Genomic DNA, 24882 nt, shown 5'->3' on the forward strand with positions numbered 1-24882 from the left:
TTTTGTTACGTTGTCAAGTCTGTAACAATAGAGGAACCCTTTTTGGTGCTATATAGAACCCTTTTCATAAAGGCTCTTTACAGAACCATATAAAACACACTCACCATCAATCTGAAGAAGCATGCAACGGGCTCTTTGTGTGCTCGTGGCAATATATTGCCATTTTCTTTGCTAAAGAACCTTTGAAGGCCCATCTTTTTTCAAGTTGGTACTTTAATAAAGGTCTTCATAAATATGCGCCTATTTTCTTTTTTCGACAGGGGGCGCCAAAACCTTGTGTAGGCCAAAGGACCAGAAAAAAATAAAGTAAATAAAAGCACAAATAAAATAAGATAATAAAAAAATTATAAAAAAGATTTTAAATGTTTTCTGCGTTTCAGCACGTATAGAATAATTGTGATATATATCTAAGTTACAAGAATTGGATATTCATCACAAAAGGCGTCATGAATCTCACTGCAATCAGCTCCTACTCCGGACAGTTTCACTCCCAACTTGTTTTAACGAAACATGGCAGTCTGAGCTCGTTGGCTGTCAGAGACACTTGTGTTTTGAGGGGTTTCTCCGGGTGTGGGCTGGAGGAGGAGATGAGGATCCACTCCGCTGGCTCTCTGCTGCCTCATGGCGGAGCCACTGCAGCTGCGCAGCTCCCCGCTCGGCACGGCGCTTTCCCCTCCAGCCAGCACAGACGCGTTTCGGCGCTGCTTTAGTGCAGCCGGAGTGTTTCCCTCACCCTTTTTATTCACCTGTCTCAGGGAGGAGTCGTTCACATTCACGTGCTGAGGCGGACCCTCGGTGGCGGCGGATGCTCTCAGGCGCACGAGTGGATGGCATGGAGCGCTCGGTAGTGAAACGTGGGGAGAAGTGAAGTGATCCATCCACCCGCGCGCGGCGTGTGCTCGCTCTCTTGAAGAATGACAACAAAACAAAATGAACTCTTCCTTCCCCTGACATTGAGAAGCGTGTGCGGAATGGGCGTCTGAAAGAAGGCGAACCGACTGTGAGAATTATCATTTCTTTCATTTTTGTGCTGCTCTTCTAGCCCTCAAGTTGTGGGACTGGACTGCCCGAGAGAGAGAGAGAGAGAGAGTTGGCGCGCGCAGTGATGAGCGTTGCTATGTCACCATGAAGCTCCTGCAGTTCATCGTTTTGTGTGGTTTTCTCCACACTCACACCGACGGTAGGCTCTGAGCTCTTAAGAGCGGCTTTTGTCTAGTTTTAATCAACTTGTCCAGTGTCTTCAATGTCTTATCATGCTGCCAATCAACAATTTCTTCCTCCTAAAAGAGTCTTTTGGGCTCGTCTGGGGGACAGACACAGGCCATCCCATCGTTATCTCAGTGTATGTTAGCTAGCTAATTAACTGACGGTTAACTGGTGTTTCTTTCAAAACTCAGCCTAGACCAAATGCGAAATAAACACGTCTAAAACTGCACAAATGTGACTTTTAAATGGTGTGAGTTTACTCAGCTACTGCACACAGAACATTTATATTGCCGATGGTCTTAAGTTGGCTTCTTATTTGAATTTTCCGTTCCATCTTAAACGGTGCAGCTGGCGCCAGAATGTAACTGCTGCACCGTTTAAGGTGGAACGGGAAATTCAAATGAGCCAACTTCATCCTCATTATACTGCCAGCTTTTTAGTCAAACTCAGTGGCAAAACATATTCTCTCATACATGGCTCTCTTGTGTTTAACTCACCCAGGCTAATTAATTTGCTTGCTCGGGCGTGTTAATTATCCTACAGTGAATCCGTGACGGCTGTTGAGCTTTTCGCCTTGTCGAATCGATAACACGGGGTCACGTTTTATCAAGCGAGCGAACTCGCTGCTAAAATATCGAGCCACATATGGAAACTGCTGTGTGCCTTTCTGCTCTGTATAGATGTGAGCTACAGGTAGAAATGTGTAGTAATTTCTCCTGCGGGGCTCTGTGGGTAGCTTATTTAATAACACCGTTAATGGGCTGCAGGCTGTAAGATTCATACTTGCAGATGTTCAGTAGAAGCTTAATAGTGCTGAGCGATATATCGTCTCTGATACTGACACACCGTGATATTGCTTTTCGGTTTTAGCGATACATACTAAGTTTTTAGTCTTGAAATATGGGTTGTGTCAGGTTATTGGTTACAATAGTTTGCTAGTAATCCTTTGGTTTAATTTTAAGAGAGGAAAACAGCAAAATAGTCAGATTAAAACGAGCTGTTTCAGATTTGTAAGACACTATTTTAGCATAAAGCACTAATATTCAGGAAACTTGTTTGTTAACTTTGTATGTGTTAAATTAAATACCATATGATGCCATATTAAATTTGGAAAATATTGGGATACATGCATTTTAGTGATACAATCAAGTACTAACTCTATACATATATGCATTGTAATTCATCAGTAGTGCACTAGTTTTGCTGTATTGCAAATCTATGTTGGTCTCTCAGATCCAGGGTTCCAGTGTTATGTTCCTGTCTTTTTATAACATTAACATTCATGTTCAGGTAATCTTTTAGAGCTACAGCACACTTGTAGTAATGTGGGGTTAAGTGGCTTGTGGAAGGGCCAGCCGTAGCCTTTCCGGGAGTAAAACAGATTTCACCGTCTTTTATATTGACTAGCCAGTTTGCAAACTGATAAAGCAATTTCATTTTTTAGTCAGTAATAATATTTGCACAATTGGCTATTTATGTGAAAGAAACACTGAAGCTGCATCTCATATCATACTATATACACTGTACTAATGTATGTGCTGCCAGTGATGGTGTACTATTTTTGATATACTATATTATAAGGAAGTAACATTAATTTAAAATCAGGTAATCAGGTATTATTTAAAAGCAATACCTGTTTACCTCTTCATCACCGTTCCTACATTTGTGAACAGGAGATGTCTTGACCATGTATTGGTTTGAGTTTCACTTTGGAGTACAGTGTCTGTGTTCAGAACCTCTGATCTCTGTTCCTTTACTGTTGTCTTTTTTGCAAGTATAGGAAACTGACATTAGGATGTAGATGAGGTGAAATGGTTGTACAGGCTTCCAGGGTCCCCCGAATTTCTTTCTTACTTGCCTGGGGAAAAGCACTGAGTAGATAATTACATAAGCAAACTTCAGACTGCATATTCTCCTTGAAGTTGATTTGTTCAAACCATTATGTGAGTGCCCACTGTTTTTTGGACTTTTTTTGTTTGTTTGATCAAACCCTATAAGGCCAGGGGCTAATTATGATTCTGTCTGTATTAATCTTAAGAGGCCAAGAGTTATTACTTTAGTTTTGCTACACCATTACAATAATGGTGTTGAATGCAATTATTTTTAGTTGTTAGCTTTCAATTGTGTTACGTTGAAACAAGCAGATGTGGTACAGTGTCATCCTTTGGGCTCTGGCAAATAGAATTAAATCAGAGAAGGAACCACATTCATTGAGACATGTTATGAATCTCATAAAACTAATGTTTTGTCTTCTGACTGGCACTGTCACACCTTTAGGGGGCAGAAAGTGATGTTTGTATGTAATGTGTGGGATGTTTGTTTATTTGAGCTCAAGTTTCTGGGAGCTAGTGTTAACAGGTAAAAAGCAAGAAACCTCATCAGCCAATTAAATTGGCAATTGCTATTATGTGTAAGGCATTTAATCTTCAGCTTAAATGTCATGATTGTAACAGGCCTATTTATTCACAGCTTAGAGTGTGCACTTCTGAAATCTTTCTGCTTTTTTCTGCTTTCTTGATGCCCAGCTATACCTATTTTAAACCCTTGTGTGCTGTTTGTGTTTTTGTTACTCAGTGGTCTGGTGGACCCACTGCGCCCACAGTCATAACAATTTGTGTAAAAACACTAGTTATTTAAAATATCATGTGTCCAGCTTAGGGCTCTCCTTTAGCAGCTGTAGCTAGTCAGCAGCCTGTCCATATTGTCCGTCCTTACACACAGGCACACATATACAAACACATACACACACACAGACACACACACTCTAACAGCAGGCCTGTACGAGGAGAACAGGGTGAAGGGACACAGCACCTCCACACTTTTATTCACCACAGGTTCACCCCAACACCACATGTGTAATATAAATGTAGGGAGGGTATACAGTGTGAAGACATTGAAATTTGTTATTTTATATGTTCTTGACCGGAAATGTGCAAGGGCCAATGAATCTAAGGTCGAAATAATGAAATGAAATATGAAATAATAATTCACATCTTTTTTTCTATTGGTAAACATTGAAAATGGGTCCCACAGACCTGAACACCACACAAGAGTTAATAAATTCTGTTTAAATTCATAATACAATATATTCTACTTATGCAAACGTGATGTTGATTGAAAGTTTAGAATCTATGTTTTCAACGGAATTTCTTGCGTTATTTCTTTGAGTTTCAAGTGAGAAATAAATAATGCTGAATCACAAGATGATTTTGCTATTTTTGGCAGTAATGGCAACTTCTAAGGCAGATGCTACAAAGAAATCCAGTCTTACAGAAAAATATTGCCTTCAAATCTGACAAGGCGTTGCCATTGTTATTTACACATCCTCCCTATTTTTCAGGCTTGCAACAAAGCACATGTTGAAAATTTGTTTTCAGAGATGCGCTCACACATCAGCTGCACTCACAATGGTAGGTGCAGTGAATGTGAGTTACTGCTTGTGCTTTGAAGCTTTAGGCCGTGGCAGTTCTACTGAGGTCTGCCAAACCCCCACACCCACATGATGCATATTTCCCAGTTTTCCTTTTTCTTTGCTTTTGTGGGTGAGAAATAGCTCTGATTGTACAGTATGCTAATAAAGGGTTGCTGAACACAGAAGAGTGGGCTCTGAAGAGTCAGAGGTGTTTTCATGTTTTCTGTGGATGAAAGCGTGTGAAATCTGGGCAGTCATATGTACAGGAGCACTGAAGGGATTAATGAAGCAGCAGTAGTCTGAGGGAGCAGTTGAGTGTGCTTATGCATGAGCCACTGCGTTTGAGTGAGCTGAGTCTTTGCTGGTTTGAGTCGTCTAACTTTGGCAGATTATTTGAGCCGTGCTTTATGGTGAGAATTGCTATGGTCAGACAGGCTTTGGAATCAGGCAGACAGTCTAGACAGTGGGGTTTTGAAACTGAACTCGAGATGGAATTTCATATTTAGAGGCTGTGGTGTTAAATCTTTAATGCACTCCACTGCCACGCGATGTGATGAGTGGGATGGTGGTTTTAACGATTATGTCGCTATGAAATTTCTGTGATCTCTTAATGTCCTCATTTGCATTTTGTAGCCTTTTGACTGAAACACACTGGAACAAGTAAATGGTCCCTTAGTGTGTATGTTAGACTGAGAAATCTGAATTACTAGCTAATGCATCTGATTATGGCACTTATGAGCTTCTTATGCCTTGATGCAATGACATGAATGGTGATCTCTCTGTGGATAGTATTATTTGCTCATATTTGCTGCTATCAGTTCTGTTTATTCTTGTGTATGATATGAAGATCAGTGGACCAGTATGGCAGCAATGTTAGTATGTGTTTGAGTATTGATATAAACCTAGTCAAAGGTCAGAGATGAAGTTATTGTACATATTCCCTTGTGGCTCTTGTAGAGGAAAATACAGTACTGTGCAAAAGTGAAAGACTGCACTTCATTTATTTAATTTACAGTTAAAACAGACATAAAACTTATTGATTTGCAACAGGGGTATCAAACTTGACCTCTAAAGGGGCCATATTAAAAATATTAACAAATCCATGGGCCTCATTTTTCATTTTTATTGAATGTAGTGATATAACTGGCCATTGTTCATTCAAAATACACCAAAATTTCAGCAGTAAAATACAGGCAGTTGTGGTACACTTTGAAATATCACATGAATACTTCAACTGCAGCTAGTGTATTTGGTGATGTGACTTGTGTGGAATTGTGTAGAATTGAGGTTTAATTGCTGTCCCATAGATTGTTGTTGGAGTAGGAGAGTCAGAGTGCACATAATGTTGCAGTGCATGCTGGGGACTTCCTTTTGCAGGCCGGATAGGATTGTGTCATGGGCCTGATCTGGTCCGCAGGCCTTGTGTTTGACACATGGGATTTACATGAAAGCCTCAACAACTGTCTAGTCTGTTCCTTCTTTGATTTGATTACAGCATTCATTTTTTTTGGAAACTTGCTTTCAGTTTTTGATAAAAAAAAATCTGCAGGGATATTTTTCCACACTTACCAAGTTCAGTCTTCGTTGGTCTTATTTTCTTCTTCTGAAGATGCAAGTAGTCCCAAACACATTTAATGATGTTGAGGTCTGAGCTCTGAGCTGGACATCATTCCATTGTTCTCAGAACAATGGAATGATGTCGGCCCACCCTCTGCAGCTATAACAGCTTCAACTGTTCTAAGAAGGCTTTCCTCAAGGCTTAGGAGTGTGTTTATAGGAATTTTTGACCATTCTTCCAGAAGAGCATTTGTAAGATCAGACAATGATGTTGGACGAGAAGGCCTGGCTCGAAGTCTCCGCTCTAATTCATCACAATGGTGTTCTATCGGGTTGAGGTCAGGACAGTCAAGTTCTTCCACACCAAACTTGCTCATACATGTGTTTATGGACCTTGCTTTGTGCACTGGAGCGTAGTCATGTTGGAACAGGAAGGGGCCATTCCCAAACTGTTCCCACAAATTTGGGAACATGAAATTGTCCAAAATCTCTTGGTCTGCTGAAGCATTAAGAGTTCCTTTCACTGGAACTAAGGGGCCGAGCCTAACTCCTGAAGAACAACTCCACACCATAACCCCCCCTCCACTAAACTTTACACTTGGCACAATGCAGTCAGATGAGTACCGTTCTCCTGGCAACCACCAAAACCAGACTCGTCCATCGGATTGCCAGACGGGAAGTGAGATTTGTCACTCCAGAGAAGACGTCTCCACTGTTCTAGAGTCCAGTGGCGGCGTTTTACACCACTGTATTCGACGCCTTACATTGCGCTTGGTGATATAAGGCTTGGATGCAGCTGCTCGGCCTTGGAAACTCATTCCATGAAGTTCTCTGCACACTGTTCTTGAGCTAATCTGAAGGCCACATGAGGTTTGGAGGTTGTTTACGATTGACTCTGCAGAAAGTTGGCGACCTCTGCGCACTATGTGCCTCAGCATCTGCTGAGCCCGTTCTGTTATTTTATGTGGCCTACCATTTTGTGGCTGAGTTGCTGTTGTTCCCAATCACTTCCACTTTGTTATAATACCAATGACAGTTGACTGTGGAATATTTAGTAGCCAGAATATTTCATGACTGGACTATCATGGTACCATGCTGGAGTTCACTGAGCCCCTGAGAGTGACCCATTCTTTCACAAATGTTTGTAGAAGCAGTCTGCATGCCTAAGTACTTGGTTTTATACACCTGTGCCCATGGAACTGATTGGAACACCTGAATTCAATTATTTGGATGGGTGAGTGAATACTTTTGGAAATATAGTGTAGCTAAGACATCAGGTTCTACTTTGGTAGTATTAAGAGAAAGACTTTGAGTTTAAATCTTTACTGAAGGAGTCAAGATTCCAGCTGTAACATCCAAAGTAAAGAATATTTAACTTTAGTTGCTAGCTTCAAATGCCAGTCTTTAATCTAGAGAGCTGCTGTAAAATGTCAACGTTCACCACAATTAGCTTAATGCTAATGTAAAAGAAGATCCCTATTACTAAGCTAGAGAAAATTTGAATTCTTTGTGAGGCTAACATGCAAACACAAACTTTCAAAATATTAAAAGCAAATTCTGTTTCTGCTTAAACACTGCTGTGCAATGCCAAGCTTGGCTGGCATGTGCTCATGAATGTGTGTGAATATACATTTTATGTATATAAATGACACCAACTGCATATATAAGTCAGCAGCCATTGTAGAGCTCTCCACTGCACACAGGCCACACGTCTTCCCTGCCCCCTCTTCTGAGATTCCCAAGAGAGCAGTGGCCATTAATATACAAAATGAATACTCGTAAAATTACCTGTTTTATTCTCCTCTCTTGTTTTTTTGAAGAGCATAGAGAGATAAATAAATCTGAGTAATTGAACTGAAATATGTGTCCTTTAAGAACACAATTTAAATGATTTGGATAAAACTACCCCGCGACCCTGACGGAGAAGCGGCTTAGAAGATGGATGGATGGATAAAACTATTTGATTGAGCCAGCATATCTAAAGGTCTTCAAATATAAGAACACAGTTCTAGTATAAGGCCTTGTATATGTGAAAATCATTATATATATATTAGTGTGGCTCATGGGGATGTTCTTAAAGAAAATCATGGGCACTAATCTAACTGGGATAAATTAATTTAAATGTAAATATCTATTAATTTGAGGCCCCACAAACCTATCCACATGTGTATGTGACTCTGTCCTCTCACAAACGCAAAACCTCTCTACCAGGAGAGAGAGCAGAGCACTTGAGTGAGCTTCTTAATGAAAAAGCTGATTGAACTCAATGAGTCCTTCACTCCTGTATGGTTATGGCAATACTGAGCTTCCTCTATCGTGTTGACATGACGCGCCTGCTGCCCGGTCATTTGCTCAAACTGAGATGCACACCACTGCTGTAGTGTGGAGACATATTTTTTTGGTTGATCTGCTCATTGACTTTTCACTCGTAACTTTTTGGATCATATGTCATCATACCTGAAAGAGCACTGGCATCTTAAATTACAGTTAATCTGAATATAAAGTGTTAGACATTTTAATGGCATGCCAAAAAGTGACTGTTTCTACACTATAATCTACTCTTTCTACCTTAATAGTATGATTTCTTGGTGCTGTTGATGTATTTAGATATGTAAATATTAAGAACATATTGCAAACCAAAAAATTATACTTATTTACAATTTTTTGTTTACTGAATAATAGGCTCTTAATGCTTATAACTACCAACATGCAATCAACCAAAAAGGCAGCATAGTAGTTTGTTTGTAGTGACAGAAAAAAGATATTACACAGAAAGTTCCAATTCTGCAAGCTGATACATTATACTGTGGCCAACCTGGACGTGCACATGTCTCAGCTACATTGGAGAAGATTTTCTTGAGTTGAAAGGCAAAAAACAGTCTCTGATTGTATTGCTGATGAGTTGTTTAGTTTGATATGGTTTAAGAAGTATTTCTTACTTTACAATACAGAGTACTAATGCTGACACTAACTATATTTAACCCATCTAACTCATCTATGAGTCTTGATATTCATATAATTACTTTTCAAAAATATATTATTTTGGTATAATCTGTGTTCTGCATAACAAATAAAACACTCCGTTTGGCTAGATGCCATTTACTTGTTGGATTATATTCATTAGATGCTTAAGGAAACTTTTTTTTGTTTATTTACTGTATGTATTTAGTATTTACTAGGTTATTATATAATTAGGAATAAGAATCATATTTAATAACATAAGTAAAATGTAAAATATCTTAATTGTACAAAACAGTTAAAAACAGACCTGAACATTACACAGATAAACCTGTCGTGTTTACACAGCAGCGCACAGCAGCTTCTCTGGCTCAAAAACAGAGTGCTGTTTAACATCCAAATTTGTCAAGCTCATTTGTCTCGTACATGCGTATTGTTCACTCATGCTGCATCTCTGAGCATCAGTTCAGTAAACATCACCATCGTTCACGCTGTCGTTATTAGTGACTTTAAGTGTTTTTTTCTGGCTTGGTTGAAGAGCCGCGAAACCCTACTGCTGAGTGATACAGCTGACTGCTGGAGGTGCACCGTCAGGAAATGGATTCATAGGCCCGGCTAGCTGCTATGCTAAAGGCTGAATTGAGGCTAAAGACTCTCATTGTGTCAAAAATCTGGCTGTTTCTTCCACTGTATAAATAACATTAACTCAGACTGTAAGTAATCACACAGTGGCAGACGAGTGATTACTGAAAGAAGCAGCTCAGCTGTTTAGGTAAGCGATTCTGTTAGCATGTTTCTCACACCAAAAACTGCCGTAACAGAATCTGCCATGAGCATTTTTTAGTGCTTCTTGTACCACACCGCCGATGTGTTGTTAAGTTCGCTTTACTGGTGCGCGTGGACATGCCAGAACGTTTTGCTATCCCCGTCACCGATACTGTGTTTTAAGTGCCAGTATTGGTAAAGATACTGATACAGTAGCAGTGCAACAATTAATTTTTTCCTTGTACTAAACCTTTAATGTTAATGATTTACCAACTGTTTTTTTTTCCCCATTTCTAGCATCCCGCATTCGTCAGGAAGACTCCCCACCTCGGATTGTGGAGCACCCCTCAGACCTAATTGTGTCGAAGGGTGAGCCGGCCACTCTGAACTGTAAGGCGGAGGGGCGGCCGTCCCCCACCGTGGAGTGGTATAAGGACGGTGAGCGGGTGGAGACAGACAGGGACAATCCTCGCTCACACCGAATGCTCTTGCCCAGTGGCTCCCTCTTCTTCCTGCGCATTGTACATGGCCGACGCAGCAAACCTGATGATGGCAGTTACGTGTGTGTAGCCAGGAACTACCTTGGAGAAGCAGTCAGCCATAATGCCTCACTGGAAGTGGCATGTGAGTGTTCTGAAAATCTTGCATTTACTTTGTCTTTTTTTGACTGTTCATTTGACATTTTCTGAACTGCTTTGCCATTTTAAATTAGATTTAAATTAAGAACGTAACAAAAACTTGTTAACTTTTTATGCAAACCAAATAATAATCAGCTGATTAGATTTGTTCATGCATTTTCTTTTGTGTTGGTGGGTGTGTGTGTGCATGTTCAGTGGCTGTGTTCAGACCGTGTAAAAGCCATTCTTTTCCTAACGGGCTGACAACAGCTTGATCTATATATTGTCATTACTGGAGTCCTAGGAAATTAATGACAGGAAAGCCATGAAACATTGATGAGGTCTCTGGGTTATTCTTTTATTTGTTTTGCCATTCTGCATCTCTTTCCTTTGTGAAGGCCTTTATTTTGCCTGAGGGAAGAAGGAGGTGGTTGTTAAATGAGGTGTTGAATTTTTCAGAGTGTTTGGCCGTGGGTTGCAGTAGGTTATGATGTCAGCAGGTTAGTGGATACAGCACTGAAGAGGAAAAGTCTCAAGCATGAAAAGAGATGGACCAGGAATTACATGGAGGACTTAATAGGCTAATTACAAGCCATGAAAGAATAAAATGTTACTAAATTACATTTAACTGGTCATAATAATGGTTGACTTAATAATTTCGCTAATGGGCTTAATATAATTTGCCAAACTGGTCTCTCAGCATGTATGTTACAGTGAAATGAATGTCAGTAGTAGAATTTCAGTAGTAGAACATTTTGGGAAAGCTTGATCTTTCATGCTGCACTCTAAACTAGAGCAACAATGCCTAAAGAAGACCAGGCACATGCTGTACTGTGACATGAAAGATAAGTTACATATTCTGCCATGTTTAATTCTAATTAATTCTGTGTTACATATGATCTTTTTATTAGCTTGAATTTCTTTTTTAAGACTCTTGATGTATAGTACATCAGTATTGTTGACTATGTTTTCTCTCTTAAATATTAAGCACTCTTTTAGCTGTATATGCAGTTAGTTTTCCCAAGAGGATGTGAAAAAAGTAGAATAGGTGCAAAGTTTTGGCTCCCCTGGCCAAATTACATATTTAGTTGATTGTCGAAGAACCCAAACTCTGCAGAAACTACTTAATTTTTTGCAAATGTCAATACGCAGTTACTTTATAATCACTCTTAAAAAGGTTCTTCATTAATTCTAGAAAGAATTATTTCATGCTTAAATGATTATTTGTATCGTGAAATTGTTTTTTCAAATTGTTGGGCCATATGTGGTGTATGGTTCTATATAGCATTGTAACGAAGTAACAATAGAATAACTCTTTTAAGCATGAAATGGTTCAAAATAAAAACCATTGCCTTTACTGAAGAACTCTTAAAGAGCCATATTTTTGAAGTGTGTTTGATTAAATAGATTGAATAGAAAAAAAATAAATATTTGTTGCGGCACATGCAAACATTTGGACACCTTACTAAGTTAGTACATCCCCCTGTGGCAAGTATCTGTGGCAAGCTTGTAAATGTTTTCATAGCCAGGCAGGAGACATTCTTTACTTGTTTGAAGATTTTACACCCTCTCTCTTCCTTACAGAATGCTGGTTCTGTCATATTCTTAGGCTGTTTTGCATGCACAGCTTGTTTAAGATCTGCCCACAGATGTTTAATGATCTTGAGGTCAGGGGACTGTAAGGGTCACTCCAAAATATTCAGGTTGCATTTCTTGAAGGAATTCATGGTGTATTTTAAGGTAGGTTTTGGATCATTGTCCAGTTTTAGAAGTCACCCTCTTTTCAGCTTCAGTTTCAATTTGACTGACAGTGTCACATTTGTATCTAGAATTGACTGATATTAGTTAAATTTATTCTTCTATCAAACTGTGCAATGTTTCTTGTGTTTGAAGCATACACTTGTCCAAAATATCTTATCCTGAAACATTAAGAGTTTCCTTCACTGGAACTAAGGGACATAGGCCAACCACTGAAAAACAACCCCATAGCATTATCCCTCCTCCACCAAACTTTATAGTTGGCACAATGCAATCAGGCAGAAAATGTTCTAGCTGGCATTTACCAAACCCAGAATTATCCATCAGACTGACAGATGGAGAAGCGTGATCTGTCATGCCACAGAATATGTTTCCACTGCTCCACAGTGGCGGTGTGCTTTACATGGCTCCATCCGAGGCTTGGTGATGTAAGGCTTGCATGCGGTTGCCTGGCAACGGAAACCCATGCCATGAAGCTCCTGGCGAAACGTTTTTGTGCTGATGTTAATGCCAGACGAGATTTGGAACTCTGCAAGTTATTGAGTGAACAGATAGTTGGCGACTTTTATGCACTGTGCACCTCAAAACTAAGTGACCTGCTCTGTAACTTTACGTAGTCTGACATTTCGTAGCTGAGTTGCTGTGGTTCCTAAACGATTCCACTTTTCAATAATACCACTCACCATATAATACAGTATTTAGGAGGGAAGAAATTTAGCAAACTGACTTGTTGCAGTTTTGGCATTTTATTACAGAACCATGCTTGAATTCAGTGAGCTCTTTAGAATGACCCATTCTTTCACAAATGTTTGTAAAGGGAGACTGCATGGCAGTGTACTTGATTTATACAATGAGACTGAATGAAACACCTGAATTCAAAGATTAAGAGGTGTGTCCCAGTACTTTTGTCCATGTAGTGTATGTTTGCACACAATTGGAAAGTGAAATGCTGGATTGATGTGTAGACTTTGTGTGTTGCTCAGTAATATAGCTATGTTTGGAGCGTGTGTTTATGTTGTTGTGAGTGATGGGCTTTGGGAGCAGTGGGCTTGGGTGTGCGTGACAGTGACACTGATATCCACTATATAGTGTTTGAATGTTGTGCTGTACATTCTAAGAGAAATGGACCAGAAGGTGGCCTTTTTTGCCATGTGTGGGTGAGTGAGGGAGAGTGCTTCAGGCCAGTGTAACAGAATTTCCCACTGACTCTTAGTTGCTTTGTGTTCGGTGTTAATGCTTTCTGCACATGTCACAAAGTTAGGGTAATGCTGGACTCAAAACCAGGTGCAGCAATCATTCATGAATACCTGGTAGGTTACTGGCCTGACACACTATTATTTGCCTGAATTTATTGTAATATGTGCAAATATTAACTGCTTAATTTGGGACCCTGCTGCAGCACAAAATGAAACACCCCCTCTAGCTTTCTGCCACCATAATAATGAAGTGGCAGCATTTCTTATGAGTCTGGAATCGCAGTAGATCAAGAAACAATTCAGAATCAGCCGCACAGTTTCAGCCAATTATGCCTGGTTCTGCTTTTGATAGTGAGGTGATTAGCTGACCATTTGGCGATTAGCAGATCAGTGACAGTGTGTCAAGTGAAGTCAAGAGTGACCTGCTAACATCACATTTAGCTAACGAATGCAATACCCCTGAGTAACAGCAACAAGCCTTTGCATATTTGTATATTCATTTATGTTGAATAGCTGAATAAGAACTAGGAACAGCAGATTGAAGAATATCACCATATTTCAGTTCATGATTTGGTGGTACAAGCTAACCCAAGAAAATCACCAGAGAACTCTCCAAATAAAAAGCATTTTCACCTTATTTTTTTGGAGAATTAGGAGGGCTCATTCTCAAAGTGCTTTAGGAAATGGATAAAATGCAGAAAAATGTCTGTTAAGATTGTAGTGGTTTTGGTCCGATACTGCTAAATAAAAAAAGAAAATTTGTAGATGTGTTTTTAAACTGCATCATCAAGTCTCTTCTGTGGTTCTCTGATTTGCTATACATAATTAGAGTCCTATAGAGTTAGGATGTATAGATCTTGAAAAATGTTTTGAACCACAAAATGTGGGTATTGACACTAGTGGCTGGATTCTTTTGAGTAGCATAGCAGTTTAGTGTTTTTCCTAGGTGAATAATAGATTGCAAAGAGAGATCATTTGAAAATGATTGGTTGGTGTGGTTGGGGTGGGGTTTGCTTGATTAGAGATTAAAAATGAAAATGGTAAGTCCTCTCCATAATTGGCTGATTTTGCTTCATTAATTTGGGTAACAGATGGTGTCATTGTCTAATATCTGAAAATTGGAACAGCAGGGATGAGTGTTTAGCTAATATGCATCTAATGTTTTACTTTGGATTATTGTTTTTAGAATGTATATTTACTGTTTCTTACAGGAAAGCTTTGAAGGTGGTGCATGCTAAGTAAATTTAGAGAGAATGGAAGTCCATCTGACATTTGTTCAGGAAAACAGGATTGATCATAATATAGTGGATGGTTTACTGGGCTATTACTGGATTACTGGATGGTGTAGGGTGGGTCTGTGGTGAGTGACTGGTCTACTGTGGGAGCTTTGTCAAATAGAGTGAAACAAGGGAGAGGGAGCAAGAGAGAGACAGTGGAAGAAGGGGTAGGGGAAGTAGCGATTAGATTTTTATGATCAGGAATGTGAGCAGCTTTGATGACAAATTGATTGCACGCAGAAATCCAGATGAGGCTTCTGAGGCTTCTCCATATGTGACGGGGGAATTTGAGTGACCTTTGTTAATAGAATGTGCCATGGTGGTATTATCTGGGTGAATGAGTATTGATTGATGGCCATTCATGCCCCCAAAGACATGCAAAAATGACAATGGAAAGATGTTTGGGGTGGTGTGGAAGAGACCTCATCTCAGAGCAGGGAGTTAAACTTACAAGGCCATAGTGTCAGAGATCATGGTAATAGCTCTTAAGCCTCCGCACATTACCTCATCAGTCGATGTTGCACAACTGTCGGTAGAAGAAAAAGAGTAGACAAAATCGTCTGAAGTCAATATATCTGCAAAAAAAGGAGCAGAGCTACAGGTCAGGGAAGTAAACTGAGGTTTAACTGAACAAAACTGAACAAGGAGGCACCAGACAAGGCTGTGTTTGTTTAATGAGAAATAGAGGACTGACCATGGGGCATGATGTGCAGGTGTATAGGTGATTATGGAGGGACAACACAGTAAGCCACATTTAGTCCACTGGTTTAGTCAGAGGCAAGTGGGGAGTTTTATCTTTAGGCAAGAATACTTGAAAATTGGCAGCTTCAAGAAATTTGAAAGAGGTGATGCCTGAAGAAAAACTTATGGAGCTTACAAAGCAGCTGGGTAGCAGCAACAACAAACTTGTTAAAGCTTTATGAAACTTAAATCTGTGTTTTCTTTCTAAGTAGGTTAATCATGCTCTTGTGAGCACACAATATACATATACAGAAGTATGTCCTGACAATAACTTAACAATTCCCTAAGTGCATTTTACCAACATTCTCTTTTCAATGTAAAATGGGCAGTCTTAATCTTGAATAGTGCGTATGTCAGCAGTTTCCTTAACAATTATAAGGCTGATATGGGTTTTCCCGCCCACATAGCTTTTACAAACTGTGCTCCCCAGTGGTCTCCCTCTCTCTGTTCAAGTCAGAGAAACTTACAGCGAGAAAGCTAGTGCCAAACAAAAGCTAACCTAGAAAAACTGAGCTAGCAAGAACATCCGTTCATCCCCTGGATGCACATCCTGTAGTAAAGTGAATAAGAAGCGTACCTTCTTCAAGATTTTGCCATATATAAGGTGTATAATATTTTTAGTGAGCGTGGGGTCGGCAACAAGACCTGTTTCACTAATTTTTCCTCACTCCCACTGTTTGTGTTTAGTTCTGCTTCTGTGATGTAGCAGGCTGAGAGCTGTGGACTCAGGGCTGTCAATCACTCTGATTGTTCTTATCAGATTATTAGGACCATGCCCAGGTTGTTCTAAGATAGGTCTGATAGCAAATTTTTATGCCATGATTTATTATATATCTGTCTTGTTGTTTTCAGTCAAACTTGGTGGATGTTTTATGTAGCATGCAGTTTCAGTATCATACAAATGTTTTAAAAATAATTTACATTGTGTTTTCTGGAACTTTAATAGAGGCAGGAAGGAGAGGCGTTACACATCATCACATCAGTGAAAGGCAAACAAACTAGAAGGTTTGACAAGCTTTGTGGAAATGTCATTGGCAAAATTCCATTCAACCTAATGAGAAACTGTAGCGCACAGCACAGTATTTGTGAAAGTATGGAAATGTTGATTGCGTTTACACTTTTAAATTATATTAATTTTGTATATGTCTGATATATTTGTCCAATTAACCTGTTTCATCTAGCTATTATGCTAGCTAGCTATATAATGTATTCCAACTTGGTAGGTTAGCACCTGGAAGCTCAATGTTATATAGGGACACTGAATTTTATTCAGTGAATTCAAATTCATTTGATTGAATGTCATTTTTGCAAACGTCTTGTCTAGTCTTTGAACAGTTTTGGCATGGGTAGGTTGATTTGACTTGCATAAGTAGGCTTCATGACTTCCATAGGGACCCTGAATGAAGTGTGTTCACAGGTAAAATAAAGGTGAAATCTGACAAATTGATGTAAACATAACCAGGCCCATGCCCAATGAAAAAGTCAGAGCAATGTTGTTATCATGATCCTTTGATTATTGTTGTTTTGATGTCACATTTGTGGAGTGGGAGTTTAACTACTTATTGTGTGTGTACAACTTTATACACGTTTATATTGCAGTAGCCACAGCAGTGCTTTGTCTCTTTTGCTAAAGGTCTTACATTTGAAGTGTACCCTGCAGTAGAAGGCCCTTAGAACAAAGAGGCTTATAACCAATGACTTCAGCCTGGTCTTTACTTTCCTCCCTTGGGCTCTGAAGCTCTGGATTTGCTCCTCTGCTTGTCACGCTTCAAAACCATCATAAAGCATTTGCTCCAGCCGTCCCCTGGTGTCAGCACTGGGCCAGAGTTCTAACTGGGGGTTCTTTTTCGACTTGCGATGATCTCTAGTGCAGGCAGATTTGTGTGCATTGACTTGGTGAAATAGGCACTTGAGAAGATATCTCTTCCTCTCTAACCCCACAGTAGCTGAATGGAATATATGCCTTGTGGGACCTCTTCTTTGTCTCACTTCCCTCTTTCTGTCTGTTTTCCTAGTTTTCCATCAGTCTGCACCTCTTCGCTCCGCTATTTCTGTAGTGCAACATCTTGAATCAATCTCATCTTATGAATTCTTACAAAAGAGAGAATGTTTTCACAAAAAGTCGTAAAATGTTGTGACCTCTAATCTGCCGTGGCCCCAAGCCCATCATCATAACCTTTGATACTTGAGTTGTTTAAATTGACATAAATGCTCTTGTTTGAACCTCTTTTGTTGTCCCTTCCTTTTTATCACATCTTTCCTTGTCATCTACATCTTGTAGTTTGTACAGCTTCTTCTGAAACATATTTTAGTTTTCCATCTTGTTATTCAAGACGTGGGAAAGGATTTTGCTTGAGGAGCTTCAGGCAACATGAGCCAAAACATGGTGATGGTGAGAAACAACAGCTGCATCTCAAGCGTGTCTTTTCATTATAGGTTTGCATGAGAGTAATTTTTCTTACTTTATTTTTTGCAATTTAGCATCTTTTAATGTGCTTCTGCATCTCATAAAGATTTCTTTTGCATTTGTCTTTCCTACACTGACATGTCCATCACTTTCTGTTTGCACTACTACAGTGACCTCTGTGGCTTTTCAGAAAAAGATCTCGCTTAATCTAGAGTGTCTATGACACATATGGCTGCTCCACAGCTGGATTGTGTTTGGATGTGTAGGATCCAGTATCAACCCTTCTAAATGTTAGAAAGACGTCTGTGGTTTCACACTTGAGAGTAATTGAATGAATTCAAAAGCTAATCTGTGAAATATTGGTAATTTTTAATACTAGGGTTGTGCCGATTCTCAGGGGCATCACAAGTGATTTATGGCTAGGGGGCTTAGCTTTTACTTAGTGGGTCTAAAGACATGCTACCAGATGATTTTAGTGGTCCCAAAATGTCTGTTCTTCCTTAACTTTTTCAGTAGCAATAGGTGGAAAATTTACAAAATAATTGTCTATTTGGTCAAGTTGGCACACAGAAGATAGTGTGATTAAGATAACTTAATAGTGTATTAAGCACAGAACTTTTGCAACTTAAATACAATATCTATGCACCTACATAGATCACAGTTTTTAATGTGAAGCAATGCTATTTCCTAAATATGCTATTCAAATACACAAATTATAGCTTGTTACAGTCTCAGTTTGTGCAACCTGATTGTGATTTTGTTCTGTTGTTGTGCTTACATGTTTAATAATCTGAGTCGTAGTGACATTTGAATCAATACATTTGTAATTTGGTCTCCAAATCAGGATATATTAATGGAATAATATTTCTACAAAGTCAGTATTAATTTTAACTGAATGCTTGAACAACACTCAGTTGCTTTAATCTTGATTGCTAACCTTTATCAGACCTGCTTCCTCAGCTCTGTCATTTATCTTCAGCTTCTTTCTCTGCTTCTCCTTGCCTGTGCTTAGTAATGTTATTTATTAAAGTTATTTAGTAATGTTATTTTCTTTATTAACCTGACATTTACAAGTTTAAGGACCAATGACGTAACTTTTTGTTTGAAATGACAAAAATCTTGTCAACTGACCGGCCTTCTGTGGAAATGCCACCACTTTATTGCCATCTACAAATTTAGGATTTCAGAGATATAAAACTGTTACAATCAACACAGTATTAGCTAAATTTGCTATATATAGTAAAAACAATGTATAGCTAATACTCATTTTATTATCCTTTGACTTTTCCTGCCTTATGCATTTAGATATATATCTAATCTTATCATAAATATCTTCTGAAAAATTAATTACTTGTATTCAGTGGCTATTTTACAGGAAATTTAAATAATGAAGGGTGGCCTGTGACTTTTCCTTTGCAGTTTTGTATCTTGATACTGAACCCTTTATTTAAATTTTTTTTTAATCAAAAAGATTAATTCAGTACAAGAAAGTTTCCCTATTAACATTATCTACAATACTGACACATGCTTGAGGTGATCTTTTCTGTAGCCCTGTCTTTTACATCATCTTAAGATGAGAGTTGATGGTGTGCCGCTGTTCTTGTGCATAGTTGGGCGCTTTCTCTGTTGTCAGAGCAGATGGAGGTTATTTTAATAACACACTCATCACCTGCTAACACTGTCAGCAACCCTGGCAACACCCCCAGCATCTGAGTCCAGTCTGCAGCTAAACACTGTTTCAGAATACAGTCCATCAAACATGGTTCCTCTTACCAGCCCCCTGCAGACCACTAGTGTGGAACTGACTGGTGGCTGATGGAATTGGGGCTGTTGGTTGGCAGCTGTAATAATAAAAGATTGCATTAATGATGAGGTGCTGAGAGAGAATAGGAGGGGATGATGGAGGAAAGAAAGAGTGATTATGACAAATAATTACCAACCTCTTTAATGGCCCCTGGTTATGCATTCTGTAATGACTTTTGACAATTGGAGAGGATATGCTTCTGGCTTACATACTCATACATCTGAACTGATGAACCAAACGCTGCTGGCCTGGGCTAATCAGCAGAGGTGCACCAGTCCAACCTTGTCTCTCACGAAAAGAATTCCAATATAGGGAATCAGACCTTGGAGACAAAGTCCAATGTACTGGAGACAAAGTCCAATGTACAATGTGCTGGTACTGATCCTGTTTTTAATTCTGGAGTTATGAGGTGTGCATATCCCTATTAACAACAATACAATATTTTGATCAGTTTATGCATGTAGATCCAGAGCTTTTTTTTTTTTTTCTTTACTAGTTTTTCTCCCCAATTTAGTCTTTGCCAATCCCATCAGCTAGCTATATCTCTCCCCATCCCAAAATGCTACTAAGCTGGAGATCGAAAGCTAGCACCTGCTTCATATGAGATTCATGAAGTCAGCCACTACATCTTTTTGGCACTGCTAATGCAGTGTGATTTGTCAGCTCAGCATGCTTGGAGGAGAATGCTACCTGCCAGCTCTGTTATGGTAGATAAGGTTATGTCTGTGTTGGCTAGCATTGTGCTGAGTGATGAGGGGAGAGGGAGGGCCGTTCTACCTACCTAGAGAGAGCGTGGCCAATTATGCATTCTTGGTGTCCTGGCCATGTTTGTCTGTGGCATCACTGGGAATCTAACTTGCAATATGTTCAATTCGAATTTCTTTCAGTCTTATTCAGAGCACAATTTGGATTGGTATGCTCTCATTATTATGCCATTAATCAGAGTAATGATAAAACTCAACTGATGTATGACTTGCAAGTCATGCGTTTTTATTTGTTCTAAAAGGTAGCTTGGACACTGAACAAAAATCTAAAAATTTTCAGTTTGGTTAGATCACTTTGTTTACTTGTTAAATAATGCATTGACGGCAACTTGTACTCCTGTTAGAATAAATAAAACTAGATAAAAGTAAGTAAAAATGTAAGTAAAATTGGCAGAAATAACCATGTTTGCTTAGGTGAATTTATGGCAAAAGTATGTCACACCTGACCATCAGACCTATATGAGCTTGTTGGATATCCTGTTACAAAACCATGGGCATTAATATGGAGCTGGCCCCCCTTTATGTAACAGCCTCCACTCTTCTAGGAAGGCTTCCCACAAGATTTGGAGTGTGTCTGTGCTAATTTTTGTGCCCATTCAATCAAAAGAGCATTTGCCAGGTCAGGTATTAATGTTGGACAAGAAGGTCTGTCTCACAGTTGATGTCCCCGTTCATCCCAAAAGTTGAGTGGAGTTGAGGTCAGGCTCTCTAGAGAACACTGAAGTTCTGCCACAAAAAAATTGTCAAACCTTGGGAGCCTATTTCATGAAACTCCTGATGTACAGTTCTTCCTAAAGCTGTTTGGAATTCTATAGTAAGTGATGTGCTTCAGCACTTGGCCCTGATCTGTTTGCATGTAGCTTCGTGGCTGCTCTGTTGCTGCTCCAAGATGCTTCCATTTCACTCTAACAGCACTTATATTTGACCAGGCCAGATGTAGTAGGGCAGAATTTTCACAATTTGATTTGTGACAAAGGTGGCATCCTATGACAGTGCTTAAGTCATTAAGCTCTTCACTATGATTCATTCCACTGCCAGTGATTGTCTATGGAGATTGTGTGGCTGTATGCTCGATTTTATACACCTGTTAGCATTGGGTGAGGCTGAAACACCTGAACTCTACATATATAATACATTTGAAATTATCCTAAACAATTTTTAGGATTGTGCAAATATTTTATGATATTGTCCTAGAAAGTTTATGAAATTGTGTTGTTGTAAGCAATCTTAGACATTAAAAATAAAAATGAATGAGTTTGTGAGTTTTCAATTTTATACAATTTGAAAAGGCACAAATGTCACATTTCTGAAAAATTAGGTGCAGTGTCAGGTCATCATGAAGGTGTTGAACACCAAATGATTTTGCAGGTTAGTGCTGATCCAATCACAGATTTTTCAGCTTGAGATTTGCACTGAACCCACTGAATCACAGGCCAGACCTTCTGTACCTCTAATACAGCGTGTTATTGTTGAGTTGGACCCACTGTGCTTCTTTGGAAGGCATCTCACCATTTTTTGTCACTGGTGACATCGGTGCCATCACACATACCACCCTGTGATCTTGCTAATCCCCTGTCTGTCTGTTTGTCGGGCTATCTGTCTGTCTCTGTGTGTCATTCCTATCGCTCTGCACCATGTTGAAGAGGTCACAGTGCTGCATGCTGGTGCAGCGCTGTGGTGCTCAAGCTGACAGTCTTAAATGTCAGATGGGCTTTGCTGTCTGTCAGAACTCTGGTACCATACGGATTCTGTCCTGTGCTTAGCTCTGAGTCATGGCAGATTTGAGAGGAAGGGCGTCTCTCTGTAGGTCCTCATTCCCTGCTAGAGAGATGACAAGACTTTGGAATGTGTGGAAGGCTGCATCATTTTCAATTTATGAATGGAAAGACACATTTACGGACAACTCAGTTGACCTATGTTTTTGTTCTGCTGTCAGCGTTTGAGCAATTTCTGTGTGTGTGGGTGTGCGGGAGTGTATAACAATGTCAGTGAAAGTGTGCGGAAGACAGAATGGAAGTGGAGGCATTTTAGGCATGCAGCTGGAACTAATTCCCACATATTTATCCTGGATACTGTGAGCAGGCTAAGGGTTAGCGTCTGGTGCTAACTGGACCATGTTAAGTCCTCAGAGAGCTGTGCTGTGTGTTAGAGTGAGGCAGATAAAGTGGCAGAATTTGGTGCTAACTGGACCATACCAGCTTCTGCGAAAGATGAGCATAGCAGTCCATGGTGGAGAGCGTGAGCTCAGAACCTGCATCTGGAAATCAATTGGTGGTGCTAGTCTAGACAAAGCTTGACTTCTAAGAAAAATGCTTGGGGTTGAACAACACTGTTGGTTCTTCAAGGATTCTTTAGTAGAGGAAAAGATTCTATATAGAACTGTTTTATGCTGAAATGGTTATTTGCATGGTGAAATAGCTCCTCAGATTGATTGAGAATGTGTTGAATATAATACTTGATAGAACCTTTTTAAAAATGGTTCTATATAGCAACGGACATGCTTCATCTATTGTTACAAGCTTGACTTCGTTACAATAGAAAACTCTTTTTGGTGCTATATAGAGCCATTTCCAAAAAAGATTCAAAAAGCTCTAAATGTATTATTGGTTATTTTGTTGTACCACACTTTGTCATATGGTGTCGATAAGTGATGTAGTGCCAACACTTCACTGTAGAGCAGGTAGGTGGGTAGAAGGTAGGTAGGTAGGTAGGTAGGTAGGTAGGTAGGTAGATAGATAGATAGATAGATAGATAGATAGATAGATAGATAGATAGATGTGTTTCAATAACAAGACATATAATTTCACATAAACCATGCAGAAAAATAATGAGATAGACATAATAGCAGAAATAAAGTATATCTATAGAAATAAAGCATATCTCTTCACATAGTCAACAAACCAACTGCCATAAACGTTACATCAACTTGTTCTTTAGGTTTGTTTTACCAATTCATTGCTCCCTTTTTTACCCATTGATAAATGTCATATACCTTTTTTCCAATTGTTCACCTCCTATCCTTCCTTTTTCCATGAACTGGTATTGACCACAATTACACTGTTTAATTTGATTTAGTTTATTATTTTATTATGTATTTATACATTTATTTTCAACTGGAATTACATGTTAAAACCTGTACTAAGTCATGGTAGTTTTACATATATTTTATTTAATTTACTCCTCTGTCTTTCTCCCTCTGTTTCTACCATATCTAGCTAACAGGAATATATAATATTGCCTAATCTACCTATTGATTTATTAATTATGTCACATGATACTATGCCAAACAATATTCTAGCTAACAGTGAACTATATCAGGCTGGTTACAGTATCTTAATATTACTAAGTAACAGAATACAACATTGAATTAACTTTAATCGCTAAAATAAAAGCTACAGAGTAGTTGTAGCTTAAACTAAGCAGTTACTGGAACTATGCCAACACATACTAATTTAGCTAAGCATGTTATGAGTGGTTTGAATAAAAAATTAATTATGAAGTTTGCATTTACAAGCATGATCTGGTGATTACTCTCATATAGTCTATGCAGTAGGTGTGTTGTCAAAGTAGTCAAAGTAATTCCGAGTAAAATAGTCTCGTACACAGATAAGCACAGCAGGCAGTTCAGTCTATGGCCGAAACATCTGTTCTGAGTCTATCACTACTGAGGAGTGTCATCTATGCTTCTACATAGAATCCAATAGCTTTCTGAAACAACTGAGGTCTGGACCTCTGTGTCTTTGTGCTAGTTTCGTACATGATGGCAGATAAGGCACGGTCGACATTGGGGTAAGTTTTGGATTTTCTGGCACTGGGCTAAGACATGACACATTATAACAGCTACTAGCATGGCACCTTATAACAGCTGACTTTGTAGCTAAGTTTATATCACAGTGTCATAATGCTGCTGATGTGACATGTGATGTGACTTAAATCTTATAAGTGGTAAAATGAAACATACTTTATCTAAGGACCACAAAATTGCTCAATTTTATTTAACAAAGGCGACTGCAAGCCATGTCAAATCATCAGCATTATGTCACTGTGAGACTGTCACACTGAGCTACATCTTTGTCATTTTTCATAAGAAAATTTAATGTCTAAATGTTCATGTATGACTTTTGTAGGTATTACGGAGCCTTTTAAACACCACCTTACAATAAAGTTGTAAAAATGATTACAGATGATCAAATTAGGAGCAGAAATTTGGGGTAGTGATCAAATGATTAAATTTGGGGCAGTCGTGGGCTGGGGGTTAGGGAAATGGTCCTGTGACCGGAAGGTTGCAGGTTCGATCCCCAGTGTCGAGAGTCCATGACTGAGGTGTCTTTGAGCAAGACACCTAACCCCAAATTGCTCCCCAGGTGCTGTGGATAGGGCGGCCCACTGCTCTGGGCAAGTGTGCTCACTGCCCCCTAGT

At 39.2% G+C, this 24882-nt stretch overlaps 1 protein-coding gene across 6 annotated transcripts in view; it reads left to right on the forward strand.

Moving 5' to 3' along the window:
- Nucleotides 1-617: 617 nt before the first annotated feature.
- LOC108410414 (roundabout homolog 2-like) overlaps nucleotides 618-24882 on the forward strand; it is a 139407-nt gene continuing 115142 nt past the window's right edge. For 5 of the 6 annotated variants that reach the window (XM_037547278.1, XM_037547280.1, XM_017681472.2 and 2 more), the window contains exons 1-2: nucleotides 618-1180; nucleotides 10196-10522. In XM_037547278.1, coding sequence (XP_037403175.1) covers nucleotides 1126-1180; nucleotides 10196-10522 — 382 coding nt within the window. In that variant the 5' untranslated portion in view covers nucleotides 618-1125. The remainder of the gene's footprint in view (nucleotides 1181-10195; nucleotides 10523-24882) is intronic. The other variant, XM_037547281.1, reaches the window with a different exon arrangement.

Source organism: Pygocentrus nattereri, chromosome 18, assembly GCF_015220715.1.
Source record: "Pygocentrus nattereri isolate fPygNat1 chromosome 18, fPygNat1.pri, whole genome shotgun sequence".
Classification (NCBI taxonomy): domain Eukaryota; kingdom Metazoa; phylum Chordata; class Actinopteri; order Characiformes; family Serrasalmidae; genus Pygocentrus; species Pygocentrus nattereri.